This window comes from Salmo salar, chromosome ssa06 (genome assembly GCF_905237065.1).
Source record: "Salmo salar chromosome ssa06, Ssal_v3.1, whole genome shotgun sequence".
NCBI classification, from domain to species: domain Eukaryota; kingdom Metazoa; phylum Chordata; class Actinopteri; order Salmoniformes; family Salmonidae; genus Salmo; species Salmo salar.
Window position 1 is genome coordinate 9012109 of NC_059447.1, and position 17540 is coordinate 9029648.

The window sequence follows — 17540 nt, forward strand, 5'->3', positions numbered from 1 at the left end:
GCATCAAGTTTGAAAATAATTTGTGAAGCGCTCTACATTTATTATAACAAGAAAAATAAAAGGGACTGTTCAAGGTAACTAGGTGTTGAAAGCTGTCCATCACTTGGAAGTGTTGATCCAGTCCAGAGATCCCAGTGTTTGAAAGAGTTGGAGAACTATGAAATGACATTAGTGGGTAATGTAAAACAGAGAACATTAAACACAGCCAGACACCTAACCTTGTGAGAGACCTATACAGTCACTGAGTACTAGAGGGAAAGCTATTACCATAAAGAACAGAGACAGGCAGGCAAGCAGGCAGACATGAAATAATCTCTGTAACAAGCATATTTATTGACATATTGGTATTTATTACTATACAGGCAATCACTTATTGTTCAGTCCATTCATTAGCCCAATGAAACATTCTTCCAGCCATTGTCGTTTTGACAGTCAACTGACCGAGCATTAATGAAGCAGGAAGTAGCCATCATCAATGTGAAATATGTAATCTACAATACAAAAACATATGGACCTTCGGCAGTGGAGTGAATAACAATAAACTCCACACATAACTGGCATGCTCCCATACAACCAACCCACTTACACACGTTAAGACCTGGTACAGCGATCCTGGACGTCTGCAGAGTACGCCTACATCATAACCACAGTGTAACAACGCCCTCTAGCAGCCATTACGATAACTAAAGACATGTGGGTCAAGGTTCAATCTACAGAGGCTGTTCCAGTTCAGATGGATTACTTAAATCGGTATCCCAAATGGCAGTCTATTCCCTATATAGTGCACTGGGCTGTGGTCAAACGTAGTCCACTATATAGGGAATAGGTAACTGGGCTCTGGTCAAACAAAGTCCACTATATCCAGAACCCCCCCTTCAGTCAGTCACTAGGCTGTATCCAGAACCCCCCTTCAGTCAGTCACTAGGCTGTATCCAGAACCCCCCCTTCAGTCAGTCACTAGTCTGTATCCAGAACCCCCCCTTCAGTCAGTCACTAGGCTGTATCCAGAACCCCCTCTTCAGTCAGTCACTAGGCTGTATCCAGAACCCCCCCTTCAGTCAGTCACTAGTCTGTATCCAAAACCCCCTCTTCAGTCAGTCACTAGGCTGTATCCAGAACCCCCCCTTCAGTCAGTCACTAGTCTGTATCCAGAACCCCCCCTTCAGTCAGTCACTAGGCTGTATCCAGAACCCCCCCCCCTTCAGTCAGTCACTAGTCTGTATCCAGAACCCCCTCCCTTCAGTCAGTCACTAGGCTGTATCCAGAACCCCCCCTCCCCCTTTAGTCAGTCACTAGTCTGTATCCAGAACCCCCCTTCAGTCAGTCACTAGGCTGTATCCAGAACCCCCCTCCCCCTTTAGTCAGTCACTAGTCTGTATCCAGAACCCCCCCTTTAGTCAGTCACTAGGCTGTATCCAGATGGTAGGGTTTAGGATGGGGGAGGTTGCAGGTAGATTAAAGTTGCCTGCTAACGTAGAACAGGGAACAAAGGGAGTGGGCGTGGCCTGGCAGTCCTGACACAGAGGTCACAAATCTGACTACTTAATAGGTGATCAGGTGGTGACCCCTGACCCCTCTCAGGTGACGATCCTGATGCCGCAGCAGGTTCTGAGCTGCTCTAGGAAGATGAAAGTGAAGACCGTGTGAGGGATGAGACGGATCCCTGCTGGAACCAGACCCTAAAGGAGGAGCAGGACAGTTAGTATATTTATGATGAATGGTTCAGACAGTTACTAGGTAACAGTGTGAGGGATGAGTCAGATCCCTGCTGGAACCAGACCCTAAAGGAGGAGCAGGACAGTTAGTATATTTATGATGAATGGTTCAGACAGTTACTAGGTAACAGTGTGAGGGATGAGACAGATCCCTGCTGGAACCAGACCCTAAAGGAGGAGCAGGACAGTTAGTATATTTATGATGAATGGTTCAGACAGTTACTAGGTAACAGTGTGAGGGATGAGACGGATCCCTGCTGGAACCAGACCCTAAAGGAGGAGCAGGACAGTTAGTATATTTATGATGAATGGTTCAGACAGTTACTAGGTAACAGTGTGAGGGATGAGTCAGATCCCTGCTGGAACCAGACCCTAAAGGAGGAGCAGGACAGTTAGTATATTTATGATGAATGGTTCAGACAGTTACTAGGTAACAGTGTGAGGGATGAGACGGATCCCTGCTGGAACCAGACCCTAAAGGAGGAGCAGGACAGTTAGTATATTTATGATGAATGGTTCAGACAGTTACTAGGTAACAGTGTGAGGGATGAGACGGATCCCTGCTGGAACCAGACCCTAAAGGAGGAGCAGGACAGTTAGTATATTTATGATGAATGGTTCAGACAGTTACTAGGTAACAGTGTGAGGGATGAGACAGATCCCTGCTGGAACCAGACCCTAAAGGAGGAGCAGGACAGTTAGTATATTTATGATGAATGGTTCAGACAGTTTTCAGGCTGAGCATTGTGTTTAATGTAGAGACCAGCTCTCCTCCTAGAGAGTGACTGGGTGTTGGGGCTTTGGCTCCAGTCTTTGCTGTGACACACCTGATTCAGGTCAGTCAATGTCATAAACCCCACCAGACTGTACGATTGCAGCCGTCTTATGCCACGATTTTGCCGTTTCATACAAAATTGTTCACATCGTGGGCAAATTCTTCGGTGGTAAACGATTGTCGGATGTCTTGGCTCGTTCAGTGTGACAGGGTCTAGGTCTGCTGATTCAGTACCACTAGGTCTTGGCTGGTTCAGTGTGACAGGGTCTAGGTCTGCTGATTCAGTACCACTAGGTCTTGGCTGGTTCAGTGTGACAGGGTCTAGGTCTGCTGGTTTAGTACCACTAGGTCTTGGCTGGTTCAGTGTGACAGGGTCTAGGTCTGCTGATTCAGTACCACTAGGTCTTGGCTGGTTCAGTGTGACAGGGTCTAGGTCTGCTGGTTTAGTACCACTAGGTCTTGGCTGGTTCAGTGTGACAGGGTCTAGGTCTGCTGATTCAGTACCACTAGGTCTTGGCTGGTTCAGTGTGACAGGGTCTAGGTCTGCTGATTCAGTACCACTAGGTCTTGGCTGTTTCAGTGTGACAGGGTCTAGGTCTGCTGGTTCAGTACCACTACGTGCGGTCATAGGCGCCGACAAAGTTCTTTATCGTGTAGTGTGGCTGGTGTTACGAGCCAATCCATGTGACAGACCAATAGGAACACGGCCGGCACATGAGTAGGCACACAATAATATGATTATTGTGAAGTCATATTAATATAATAGTTTGATTTAAACGTTTACATGCATTGTATAATTTAAGTTTTTCCCAAACTCACTTCTCTCGTGCTAACGCAAATAATCCACCAAAAAACACTAATTCCTATGATTTACAGTGTTAAATAATGAGAACAATATTTATTGTGAACAAATGTTTAATTTTGTCGTTATAACAAGCTTGGTAGCAACATTAAAATCTTTGTGGAAATCGGTTGCAGCTCAAGTCGACTACAAAACCCACAATGCAATGCTCTCTCTGGGATGGCTAGGTAGCTAGCTATGTAGCTTGCTAGCAAACGTAGCTACACACACAATAATACCAAAGTCAATATCAGCACGTGAAGTCGCTAGTTAGCTGTAAAATCGCCTGATTTCACAGACGGACCACTTTGAAGTCAAGTCATGGTGAAAATAGTTATTTTACCCACTTAGAGAATACAGGCTTTTACCAAACTGACAGAAGTTTCCTGATTTGTATTATCCCTTTAAACTCCAGCTGGCAAGCAGAACCAGGTGTTAAATTAACAAAAGAACAACATCCTGCAGGAGGATGGCTCTCAAGGAGAAGGGGTTGAACACCGCTGGTTTAAGGCAATGTTAACTATGCTACTTTATTGTCAATGATATATAATAGCAGTTACCTTGTAAAAGGCATTGGGTCCCAGTTTAGCTGTATCTCTCACACAGTGTAGCAGGCCCTGGAACAGAAGAAACACAATCCAAGACAACAAACGACACTTCTTAATGCAGCTCATGGTTGATGGGTGAAAACAACCCATGCCCAACTCCCTCCATCCCTCATTTACCTTCCCTCCCTCCATCCCAATACCTCCGTCCCTCATTTACCTTCCCTCCCTCCATCCCAATACCTCCGTCCCTCATTTACCTTCCCTCCCTCCATCCCAATACCTCCATCCCTCATTTACCTTCCATCCCTCCATCCCAATACCTCCATCCATCCCAATACCTCCATCCCTCATTTACCTTCCATCCCTCCATCCCAATACCTCTGTCCCTCATTTACCTTCCCTCCATCCCAATACCTCCATCCCTCATTTACCTTCCATCCCAATACCTCTGTCCCTCATTTACCTTCCATCCCTCCATCCCAATACCTCTGTCCCTCATTTACCTTCCATCCCTCCATCCCAATACCTCCGTCCCTCATTTACCATCCCAATACCAATACCTCCATCCCTCATTTACCATCCCAATACCTCTGTCCCTCATTTACCTTCCATCACTCCATCCCAATACCTCCATCCCTCATTTACCTTCCATCCCAATACCTCTGTCCCTCATTTACCTTCCCTCCCTCCATCCCAATACCTCTGTCCCTCATTTACCTTCCATCACTCCATCCCAATACCTCCATCCCTCATTTACCTTCCATCCCAATACCTCTGTCCCTCATTTACCTTCCATCCCAATACCTCCGTCCCTCATTTACCTTCTATCCCTCCATCCCAATACCTCCATCCCTCATTTACCTTCTATCCCTCCATCCCAATACCTCCATCCCTCATTTACCTTCCCTCCCTCCATCCCAATACCTCCATCCCTCATTTACCTTCCCTCCCTCCATCCCAATACCTCTGTCCCTCATTTACCTTCCCTCCCTCCATCCCAATACCTCCATCCATCCCAATACCTCCATCCCTCATTTACCTTCCTTCCCTCCATCCCAATACCTCCATCCATCCCAATACCTCCATCCCTCATTTACCTTCCCTCCCTCCATCCCAATACCTCCATCCCTCATTTACCTTCCCTCCCTCCATCCCAATACCTCCATCCATCCCAATACCTCCATCCCTCATTTACCTTCCCTCCCTCCATCCCAATACCTCCGTCCCTCATTTACCTTCTATCCCTCCATCCCAATACCTCCATCCCTCATTTACCTTCCCTCCCTCCATCCCAATACCTCCATCCATCCCAATACCTCCATCCCTCATTTACCTTCCCTCCCTCCATCCCAATACCTCCATCCCTCATTTACCTTCCCTCCCTCCATCCCAATACCTCCATCCATCCCAATACCTCCATCCCTCATTTACCTTCCCTCCCTCCATCCCAATACCTCCGTCCCTCATTTACCTTCTATCCCTCCATCCCAATACCTCCATCCCTCATTTACCTTCCCTCCCTCCATCCCAATACCTCCATCCCTCATTTACCTTCCCTCCCTCCATCCCAATACCTCTGTCCCTCATTTACCTTCCATCCCTCCATCCCAATACCTCCATCCCTCATTTACCTTCCTTCCCTCCATCCCAATACCTCCATCCATCCCAATACCTCCATCCCTCATTTACCTTCCCTCCCTCCATCCCAATACCTCCATCCCTCATTTACCTTCCCTCCCTCCATCCCAATACCTCCATCCATCCCAATACCTCCATCCCTCATTTACCTTCCATCCCTCCATCCCAATACCTCCATCCCTCATTTACCTTCCCTCCCTCCATCCCAATACCTCCATCCCTCATTTACCTTCCCTCCCTCCATCCCAATACCTCTGTCCCTCATTTACCTTCCCTCCCTCCATCCCAATACCTCCATCCCTCATTTACCTTCCCTCCCTCCATCCCAATACCTCCATCCCTCATTTACCTTCCCTCCCTCCATCCCAATACCTCCATCCCTCATTTACCTTCCCTCCCTCCATCCCAATACCTCCATCCCTCATTTACCCTCCATCCCAATACCTCCATCCCTCATTTACCTTCCCTCCCTCCATCCCAATACCTCCATCCCTCATTTACCTTCCATCCCAATACCTCCCTCCCTCATTTACCCTCCATCCCTCCTTTACCTTCCCTCCCTCCATCCCTCATTTACCCTCCATCCCTCATATACCTTCCCTCCATCCATCCATCCTTCCTCCCTCCATCCCTCCTTTACCTTCCCTCCCTCCATCCCTCATTTACCCTCCATCCCTCATATACCTTCCCTCCATCCATCCTTCCTCCCTCCATCCCTCATTTACCTTCCCTCCCTCCATCCCAATACATCCATCCCTCATTTACCCTCCATCCCAATACCTCCATCCCTCATTTACCTTCCATCCCTCCATCCCAATACCTCCATCCCTCATTTACCTTCCATCCCTCCATCCCAATACCTCCATCCCTCATTTACCTTCCATCCCTCCATCCCAATACCTCCATCCCTCATTTACCCTCCATCCCTCCATCCCAATACCTCCATCCCTCATTTACCTTCCCTCCCTCCATCCCAATACCTCCATCCCTCATTTACCTTCCATCCCAATACCTCCCTCCCTCATTTACCCTCCATCCCTCCTTTACCTTCCCTCCCTCCATCCCTCATTTACCCTCCATCCCTCATATACCTTCCCTCCCTCCATCCCTCCTTTGCCCTCCATCCCTCATTTGCCCTCCATCCCTCATTTGCCCTCCATCCCTCATTTGCCCTCCATCCCTCATTTGCCCTCCATCCCTCATTTGCCCTCCATCCCTCATTTGCCCTCCATCCCTCATTTGCCCTCCATCCCTCATTTGCCCTCCATCCCTCATTTGCCCTCCATCCCTCATTTGCCCTCCCTCCCTGACCATCAACAACAGAACTGTCAGAGCAATGACAAGCAGCAGTGTGACAGATAAAGCCTCCATGGACTTGACGACATCAGAACAGCAACACAGAGGCTGCCAGAGGTGGAGAGGGGTGGAGAAGGGTTAGATTTACTGAGGTAAAAAAAGTCATACCAGTTCACAGTGATATCCCTAGACAACATCTCCTGGGGAGTCAGAACCCACCGTGAACGCACATGTTAACTCTATCCCTGTAGCAACACACCTGAATCAATGAATCATCTAGCCCTTAACTAGCTGTATCAGGGGTGGTATGGTGTTAGGCTATAGTCCTGCAAATACCTAGGACTAGAACTGACAAACCCTGATCTACAGTACACACACACACACACACACACACACACACAAACTTACCACATATTCCCCTTTTGAGTTCATCAGCCTGGTCTTCAAGACATCCAGTGGTTGGCACAGGACAGTGGCACAGCCTCCCTACACAGAAAAGCAGAGAGCATTATACACCGCTAACCCACAGCTCCCGTCTCCGCACCGCTAACCCACAGCTCCCGTCTCCACACCGCTAACCCACAGCTCCCGTCTCCACACCGCTAACCCACAGCTCCCGTCTCCACACCGCTAACCCACAGCTCCCGTCTCCACACCGCTAACCCACAGCTCCCGTCTCCACACCGCTAACCCACAGCTCCCGTCTCCACACCGCTAACCCACAGCTCCCGTCTCCACACCGCTATCCCACAGCTCCCGTCTCCACACCACTAACCCACAGCTCCCGCTTTTCTAATGTGTAAACTGGACACTCACTGCGATGAGGCTGGCCAGGAAGTGTGTTAGAATGTTGTCTTGCATGGCTCCAGTCCCCAGAACCAGCTGCTTGGCCTGATCATAACAGGCCAGCTACAGAGAAATAAAATAGAAGTTAAATCTAGCTGATACATTTTGGACAAAGACACACACATTAACACCCCCACAGACACAAACCCACCATAGGACCTCACCTGTCCAACAGTGACCAGTGCTCCTCTAGAGGATGCCATTGTGGCTCCAGAGAACAGCTTCTTCATTCCCTCTATGGAGAAATACTGTGTCATTAGTGCAACTGTGTCCCTTCAAATCATCCAGTGACTTCACCCTGATCCCAACGATCCACCATCAATCAACCTTACTTACCCTCTTTCCATACCCGGAACAGTCCATCTAGTGCATGAGCATAACTGGAAGAGATGGAGAAAACAACACTTATGAAGGTCAACATCTCTCCAAAGATGATACTTAACAGCATTATGTAAGTTATCATATTATTTAACTATACTTAACTCACATACTCACTTTCTCCTGAGTTCTAGCGGTACTTTAACATCATTCTGCATTCTGGATTGGGGGGAAAAAATGTGTCAAGTATGAATGTTTTGCCCTATACATTTGTTTACGGAATTGAAAGGACGGGCATCTCCAGTCCTCAGGGGCCTGATTGAAGTCCCACTTTGGCCCCAGCTAACACACCTGACTCCAATAATCAACTGATCATGATCTTCAGTTTAGAACGCAATGAGTTTAATCAGCTGTGTTTGCTAGGGATGATGGGGAACAGTGTGATGCCACTCCAGTCCCCCTGAGGGCTGTTGTCCATTCCTGATCTATTGAATGGTTGAGGAAAGCAATACAGTGCCTTGCAAAAGTATTCAACCCCCTTGGCATTTTTCCTATTTTGTTGCATTATAACCTGTAATTTAAATTTATTTTTATTTGGATTTCATTTAATGGGCATACACAAAATAGTCCAAATTGGTGAAATGAAGTGAAAAAAAATGTTTTGTTTAAAAAAATAAAATCAACAACAAAAAAATAAATGGTGAAAAGTGGTGGTGTATGTATCCATATGTATCCATATGTATCACCCCCTTCGCTATGAAGCCCCTAAATAAGATCTGTTGCAACCAATTACCTTCACAAGTCACATAATTAGTTACATAAAGTCCATCTGTGTGCAGTCTAAGTGTCACATGATCTGTCACATGATCTCAGTATATATACACCTGTTCTGAAAGGCCCCAGAGTCTGCAACACCACAAAGCAAGGGGCCACCAAGCAAGCGGCACCATAAAGTCCAAGGAGCTCTCCAAACAGGTCAGGGAAAAAGTTGTGGAGAAGTACAGATCAGGGTTGAGTTATAAAGAAATATCCGAAACTTTGAACATCCCACGGAGCACCATTAAATCCATTATTAAAATGGAAAGAATATGGCACCACAACAAACCTGCCAAAACTCATGGACCAGGCAAGGAGGGCATTATTCAGAGGGGCAACAAAGAGACCAAAGATATCCTGAAGGAGCTGCAAAACTCCACAGCGGAGATTGGAGTATCTGTCCATAGGACCACTAAGCCGTACACTCCACAGAGCTGGGCTTCACGGAAGAGTGGCCAGAAAAAAAGCAAACACATTTGATGTTCACCAAAAGGCATGTAGGAGACTTCCCACACATATGGAAGAAGGTACTCTGGTTAGATGAGACTAAAATTGAGATTTTTGGCCATCAAGGAAAATGCTATGTCTGGCGCAAACCCAACACCTCTCATCAACCTAAGAACACCATCCCCACAGTGAAGCATGGTGGTGGCAGGATCATGCTGTGGGTATGTCTTTCATTGGCAGGGACTGGGAAACTGGTCAGAATTGAAGGAATGATGGATGGCGCTAAATACAGGGAAATTCTTGAGGGAAACCTGTTTCAGTCTTCAAGAGATTTGAGACTGGGATGGAGGTTCACCTTCCAGCAGGCCAATGACCCTAAGCATACTGCTAAAGCAACACTCAAATGGTTTAAGGGGAAACATTTAAAATGTATTGGAATGGCCTAGTCAAAGCCCAGACCTCAATCCAATTGAGAATCTGTGGTATGACTTAAAGATTGCTGTACACCAGTAGAACCCATCCAACTTGAAGAAGCTGGAGCAGTTTTGCCTTGAAGAATGGGCAAAAATCCCAGTGGCTAGACGTGGCAAGCTTATAGAAACATACCCCAAGAGACTTGCAGTTGTAATTGCTGCAAAACGTGGCTCTACAAAGTATTGACTTTGGGGGGGTGAATAGTTATGCACGCTCAAGTTCTGTTTTTTGTCTTATTTCTTGTTTGTTTCACAAAAAATATCTTGCATCTTCAAGGTGGTAGGCATGTTGTGTAAATGAAATGATACAAACCTCTCAAAAATCTATTTTAATTCCAGGTTGTGAGGCAACAAAATAAGAAAAATGCCAAGGTGGTGAATACTTTCACAAGCCACTGTAGTCTGCATGTCATCACTGACATCTAGTGGATATTATCAACCATGGACCACTGCAATACAATTCAGTAATCTTATTTCTAGATATGACTTACCTCACATTAACCATGTCTGCTGGGGTCCCAATGAATCCACCTGCAAATCCTACAGAGAGACAGACAGACATGAACCATGCTGCTGGGGTCCCAATGAATCCACCTGCAGAAAGGTAAGACTTATACACAGTAGTGTGGTGACCTGTACAGTGCTGGCACCTTAATTGGGGAGGATGGGCTCGTGGTAATGGCTGGAGCGGAATTAGTGAAATTATATCAAACCATTTCCAGGTGTTTTATACCATTCCATTTACTCCGTTCCAGACTTTATTATGAGTCGTCCTCCCCTCAGCAGCCTCCTGTGATCCGTTCCATCCAGCACTGTTCCAGCAACTATAGTGGATGTGTAATCTTGGCCCAGTTCGGTAGTGTGAAAAGTGTATGACAGAGCTAATCATGTTGTCATTAGAGCCAGCCAGGTTTAGGTCTGTGTAGCAACAGATAATATTGTGGTTAAAACACAGTGTGTACCTCCAACCAACCCCAGGAGGACCTTCTGGTAGAAGGGCATAGGACCATGGGTCCTGTCCTTCATCTGATCACTCACTGTCTCATAGATGGCGAAGCGGGACAAAGAATATGTCATCTGGGGGAGGGGGGGACGACAGAGAATAATTTTTTTATTTCACCTTTATTTAACCAGGTAGGCCAGTTGAGAACAAGTTCTCATTTACAACTGCGATCTGGCCAAGATAAAGCAAAGCAGTGCGACACAAACAACAACACAGATTTACACATGGAATAAACAAACATACAGTCAATAATACAATAGAAAAAGTCTATATACAGTGTGTGCAAATGGCGTAAGGAGGTAAGGCAATAAATAGGCCATAGTAGTGAAGTAATTACAATTTAGCAAAATAACACTGGAATGATAGATGTGCAGATGATGTGGAAGTAGAGATACTGGTGTGCAAAAGAGCAAAAAAGTAAATGAAAACAATATGGGGATGAGGTAGGTAGTTGGATGGGCTATTTACAGATGGACTATGTACAGCTGCAGCGATCGGTAAGCTGCTCAGATAGCTAATGCTTAAAGTTAGTGAGGGAGATATAAGTCTCCAACTTCAGTGATTTTTGCAATTCGTTCCAGTCATTGGCAGCAGAGAAGTGGAAGGAAAGGCGGCCAAAGGAAGTGTTGGCTTTGGGGATGACCAGTGAGATATACCTGCTGGAGTGAGTGCTACGGGTGGGTGTTATGGTGACCAGTGAGCTGAGATAAGGCAGAGCTTTACCTAGCAAAGACTTATAGATGACCTGGAGCCAGTGGGTCTGGCGACGAATATGAAGCGAGGACCAGCCGACGAGAGCATACAGGTCGCAGTGGTTGGTGGTATATGGGGCTTTGGTGACAAAACGGATGGCACTGTGATAGACTACATCCAATTTGCTGAGTAGAGTGTTGGAGGCTATTTTGTAAATGACATCGCCGAAGTCAAGGATCGGTAGGATGGTCAGTTTTACGAGGGTATGTTTGGCAGCCTGAGTGAAGGAGGCTTTGTTGCGAAATAGGAAGCTGATTCTAGATTTAATTTTGGATTGGAGATGTTTAATATGAGTCTTTGAAGGAGAGTTTACAGTCTAGCCAGACACCTAGGTAGTTGTCCACATATTCTAAGTCAGAACCGTCCAGAGTAGTGATGCTAGTCGGGAGGGCACCGATCGGTTGAAGAGCATGCATTTGGTTTTACTGGCGTTTAAGAGCAGTTGGAGGCCACGGAAGGAGTGTTGTATGGCATTGAAGCTCGTTTTGGAGGTTTGTTAACACAGTGTCCAAAGAAGGGCCAGATGTATACAGAATGGTGTGGTCTGCGTAGAGGTGGATCAAGGAATCACCCAAAGCAAGAGCGACATCGTTGATATATACAGAGAAAAGAGTCGGCCCGAGAATTGACCCCCATAGAGACTGCCAGAGGTCCGGACAACAGGCCCTCCGATTTGAAACACTGAACTGTGTCTGAGAAGTAGTTGGTGAACCAGGCGAGGCAGTCATTTGAGAAACCAAGGCTGTTGAGTCTGCCGATAAGAATACGGTGATTGACAGAGTCGAAAGCCTTGGCCAGGTCGATGAAGACGGCTGCACAGTACTGTCTTTTATCGATGGCGGTTATGATATCGTTTAGTACCTTGAGGGTGGCTGATGTGCACCCGTTACCAGCTCGGAAACTGGATTGCACAGCGGAGAAGGTACGGTGGGATTCGAAATGGTCAGTGATCTGTTTGTTAACTTGGCTTTCGAAGACTTTAGAAAGGCAGGGCAGGATGGATATAGGTCTGTAACAGTTTGGGTCTAGAGTGTCACCCCCTTTGAAGAGGGGGATGACCGCGGCAGCTTTCCAATCTTTAGAGATCTCGGACGATACGATAGAGAGGTTGAACAGACTGGTAATAGAGGTTGCAACAATGGCGGCAGATAATTTTAGAAAGAGAGGGTCCAGATTGTCTAGCCCAACTGATGTGTACGGGTCCAGGTTTTGCAGCTCTTTCAGAACATCTGCTATCTGGATTTGGGTGAAGGAGAAGCTGGGGAGGCTTGGGCAAGTAGCTACGGGGGGTGCGGAGCTGTTGGCCGGGTTTGGGGTAGCCAGGAGGAAAGCACAGCCAGCCGTAGAGAAATGCTTATTGAAATTCTCGATTTATCGGTGGTGACAGTGTTTCCTAGCCTCAGTGCAGTGGGCAGCTGGGAGGAGGTGCTCTTATTCTCCATGGACTTTCCAGTGTCCCAAAACGTTTTGGAGTTAGAGCTACAGGATGCAAATTTCTGTTTGAAAAAGCTAGCCTTTGCTTTCTTAATTGACTGTGTGTATTGGTTCCTGGCTTCCCTGAAAAGTTGCATATCGCGGGGACTATTCGATGCTAGCACAGTACGCCACTGACTAATGATCATAGAGACATTAGAACGTACAGAATAGGACAAGAAGTGTATTTAACATAATACTCTTGCTCTTGGAAGCGATGGCGGTGTGCGTATCTACCCACCTGTCTGCAGAGGGAGGCGCTGAGGCCGCTGTAGAGAGCCAGAACACCTTCTCTTTGCACCACACTCATAGTCATTCCCATCATCCTCATCCTCACCTCGTGCTGTGTCTGGAGGTGCACCTGGAGGAGAACAGATATCAAATACCAGGAAGAGACACAGTAGAGAGGAGTAATGTCAATGTAAAGTTTCAGTATTACTTTTTTTAAATGAATAAATACCTACATTGTGTGCGATGTTGATAATGCATTTAAATGGAAGTCAAAGTACACACAGAACAACAGTCAAAGACCAAGGTCTAAATGTTTACATGACAACTGGTGGATGTGATGTCAGAGTCACAACTCCCACTTCCTCCACCACCAAGATAAGGAACTATCAAGAAGACTCCAAAAATATTACAACCAGTAAAATGAACTGTATAATTCACTAGTATTAAATATTAGGCTAGTAGGAGAGCCGATGAAGTCAACTATTAGGCCTAATTCCTAGAAACATCATACCATTGGTACAATTCAGCCCATTTGTTATTTACAGAAGCCCTGATGGCCAAGGAAGAAGAAAAAAAACGTAGTCTTAGAATAATCTCACCTGAATGACTTAGTACCTAGTTTTAACAAGTTAGTTATTATATATTTTTTTTACTAAGTCGTTCAAACCTGATACTAAGTCATTAAAATGAGATACTGAGTCGTTTGAACAACTTACTATTTTTCAAATGACTTGTTCTTTTGTCTAATTAGGCCTCATTTGTTATGCAGCGCCAGTTGTCAGTTGTGCTCGTCAGACCGTTGTTGCAGCCATTCATTTACTGATTCCATCCATTGATATGATTATTTATCAACAGTTATTTGATAGCCTAAATCAGGGCTGCTTTTGAATGCCAGAGCATGTAAGTGAGTCAACAAAATCTCTCGATTTTACAAATTTTACTTCAGCTTTTGATGTTTACTGACGTTGCTCCAAACTATATGTTTTCGACATCTGGGGTTGCTCCTAGTGCTCAGCATAGGAGGTTGTGTATTCAATCCCAGTGGTAGACACATTTAAATATATCTCATGTTTTAACACTATCCAAAACCTTAACCATTTAGAATTAATGAAGAATGATGCTGAGCAGGAGGAGCAACCCAGGCTGTCAAAAACACTTTGAAATGTTTGGAGAAACGTGGATAAGCGTCAGAATCTGAAGTGAAATTGGTAAAACTGATAGCTCGTTGGCCCAGTTACATGCTCTGGCATTCAAACGCAGCTTTATCAAAAACAGTCAATGAATAATCATATCATTCACCTGTATTTACCGACCCCCAAAAAATGAATATGCTTATTAGCTGCTAATGTGGCTATCATAACGAACTACAAATACCATGATGATCTGGACGAGACTGCCGAATCGAGGCAAAGGTAAGAATCTCTGGATTACCTATCTAATGTAAGCTAAATGTAGTAATGAAAATTGGCTACATTTCTTTAAATGGACAATTCTGTGAACTGTCTTGTGCAAGTTTTAAATTGACACAAAACCTGTCAGCAAAGGTGTCAGCTAGAGATGACATCCAGGAGCTTGTAGGGATTTGTAGTCTTGCATGATGTCTACTTTTATGCTAATTAGCATGTTCAAATCTGAGAGGTTGATCAGATCCCCTCTACATATCTTACCTTGATCAGATCCACTCTACATATCTTAGCTTGATCAGATCCACTCTACATATCTTAGCTTGATCAGATCCACTCTACATATCTTACCTTGATCAGATCCACTCTACATATCTTACATTGATCAGATCCACTCTACATATCTTACATTGATCAGATCCACTCTACATATCTTACATTGATCAGATCCACTCTACATATCTTACATTGATCAGATCCACTCTACATATCTTACCTTGATCAGATCCACTCTACATATCTTACCTTGATCAGATCCCCTCTACATATCTTACCTTGATCAGATCTAAGGGGTGTGTAATACAGGCAGCTGCACTTGAGGATAGTCCACCGAAATACCATCGCGACCGGCGATTCTCCGACATGTTTCTAAGTGTCCTGTTGGTTAATCAAACCGGAGAAAGCTCGTCTGGGTCGTCTTGTGTTAGCCTACCCAGTGACACCTGCTTGGACACACACTACCTTCTTTCAACTCCCTAGCTAGAGAATTATTGGCATGTGTCAGACAATGTCCAAAACGGGTGACTGACGATTAGTGGAAAATGTTTCCCGGTTCTTGCACCGTTCTTTCCGCGGCATTTCATACAAAGCGCATGGCAAAACGTTGCCTCTATTATATATGAAGACTGCTAGCCTGGTTGACGCAACTCACGAGTTTAGTGTTAGTAGGCTGCACCAAAGTCTTTCAAACTAGTATGGACCTACTATGGAACGAACATACGTCTAGACCAATGAGGCGATTCGATTCGATTCGATTAATCTGGCCCGGGTAAGCGTGTTTTCCACCGGGAGAAAGTTGATTGCATTCCTTTTGGAACTGGGCTGAGCCAGGTGCCCTGTTCAAAACCCACGACTAAATCGGCTCAAAACAAAAGTGACGTATTTAGCACGTGGAGTTATGAGTGCGATTCTGTATTTTCACATGCAAAAGTGATTGCTTTTGAAAAAACGTTTAATCTGGCTTCCGAAAATTCTAACATATATTTCATGGAAAAGGCATGTATGTTTCTAGATGATTCTAAATGCTGCATTGTGGACATGATCGAGCTGTGCAGATTACTGCCATAGAACCGGTGCCCCGCGGCTCAGCATAATCGAATCCGCCCGGTATCTCGTTTCGCAACAGCTGTGTTGAAGTAGCCATTCAAAAGCCTCCCTAGTTACACAACTAAAACATCGGATTTTCTTTCTATATCTGCTATTTTTTAAGCGACTGTCCACACTCAGTTTTTACATCTTACCCATATCAGATTTTCACTGATGTAGCCTCTGACGTAACAAACAGATGCCATGCTCATTTCAAGTCACCGTTCTTAAATGTTGGTGGTTGTCATGGTAATGGCCGGCCGTGAGAAAACAAAACGGGCAACAAAAAAATCTGATCTGAGCATCCAGACAGAGATCACATATGGAGGATAGGGTTTGTAGGCTGTGTTCAAACTGGCAGCTCAATTCTGAATCTTTTTTTCCACTAATTGGTCCAACAAAAAAAATACCCCCTTTTTCTCCCCAATTTCGTGAAAACGATCTTGTCTCATCGCTGCAACTCCCAAACGGACTCTTGAGAGGAGAAGGTCAAGTTATCCGTCCTCCAAAACACGTGTAACCTTTATTTAACTTGACAAGTCATTTAAGTCCCAATCATGGCCGGTTGTGATACAGCCTGGGTTTCGAACCAGGGTGTCTGTAGTGACGCCTCTAGCACTGACTGTGCCTCTTAACACCCGCTTGCTTAACCCAGAAGCCAGCTGCACCAATATGTCGGAGGAAACATGTACAGCTGATGATCAAAATCAGCCTGCAGATGCCCGGCCCGCAACATGGAGTCGCTAGAGCGCGATGAGCCAAGTAAAGCCCCCCCGGCCAAACTCTCCCCAAACCCAGACGACGCTGGGCCAATTGTGCACCGCCCTATAGGACTCCCGGTCACAGCTGGTAATGACACAGCCTGGGATCGAACCCCAGGCTGTAGTGACCGCTGCGCCACTCGGGAGGCCCACTAATTGGTCTTTTGACCAATCACATCAGATCTTTTTCCAGGCTTATCTGATTAGTCAAAAGACCAATTAGTAGGAAAAAAAGTGTCCGAATTTGGGCTGCTTGAGTAAACGCAGGTATAAATCGGAAGTCAAAAGATCAGATCCCATGTGTTTTGTTGCTGTTTACACATTAGGGTAGATATTAGATAGGCATCAAATATGCAAATAATTGTAAAACGATCAGAATTGGGCTGCCTGTGTAATAGCAGTCTAATTTGCCTTGTCAGCTGGTGTTCAAATGGGTGTGCTCTTTTTAGAAACTAGCGCGCACTGGAAACATGATCGACATAGGCAAGTAGTCTTTCCACAACTTTGATATACAGCATGGGCCCAGCCTACACTGTAAAAATGACCAGAAAATTGGCTTTTGTTTTGTGCCAATCTTCCCAGCATGGAAAACAAGTGCACGTCACTGAACATGTTGTGCCTCATGATGGCCAATGACCAGTTCTGATCCTATTCAGTAGCCAAGGTTATATGAGTAGCTGGAGGTTTTCTCAACTACTCTGTAATAAATATTCCTCTGTACAAATACTTGTTAGAATGGACATTAGATCAGAATGTTCTTTACTGTGCAGGAGGATCAGTCTGCTGGTCAAACATTACCCATGTGTCTTGAGGGTGGGAGAGAATTCTACGTTGCTCT

General features: G+C 45.5%; 1 protein-coding gene across 3 annotated transcripts; it reads right to left on the reverse strand.

Annotated features, from left to right (window-relative positions):
• Positions 1-1315: 1315 nt before the first annotated feature.
• LOC106606247 (mitochondrial dicarboxylate carrier) lies at positions 1316-16708 on the reverse strand. Of its 3 annotated transcripts, XM_045719696.1 has the most exons (12): positions 16097-16708; positions 15131-15233; positions 13184-13303; positions 10676-10790; positions 10205-10253; positions 8155-8196; positions 7996-8039; positions 7824-7894; positions 7630-7722; positions 7222-7299; positions 3892-3948; positions 1316-1679 (listed from the first exon to the last, which is right to left on the reverse strand). In XM_045719696.1, the coding sequence occupies exons 2-12, from the start codon at positions 15218-15220 to the stop codon at positions 1578-1580; spliced, it is 861 nt and encodes a 286-aa protein (XP_045575652.1). In that variant the 5' UTR covers positions 15221-15233; positions 16097-16708; the 3' UTR covers positions 1316-1577. The 3 variants fall into 3 exon arrangements, with proteins under 3 accessions (XP_045575652.1, XP_045575654.1, XP_045575653.1); XM_045719698.1 differs by lacking the exons at positions 1316-1679; positions 16097-16708 and adding an exon at positions 1687-2291 and having other exon boundaries at positions 15131-16079; XM_045719697.1 differs by lacking the exons at positions 1316-1679; positions 16097-16708 and adding an exon at positions 2331-2393 and having other exon boundaries at positions 15131-16079.
• Positions 16709-17540: the final 832 nt, after the last annotated feature.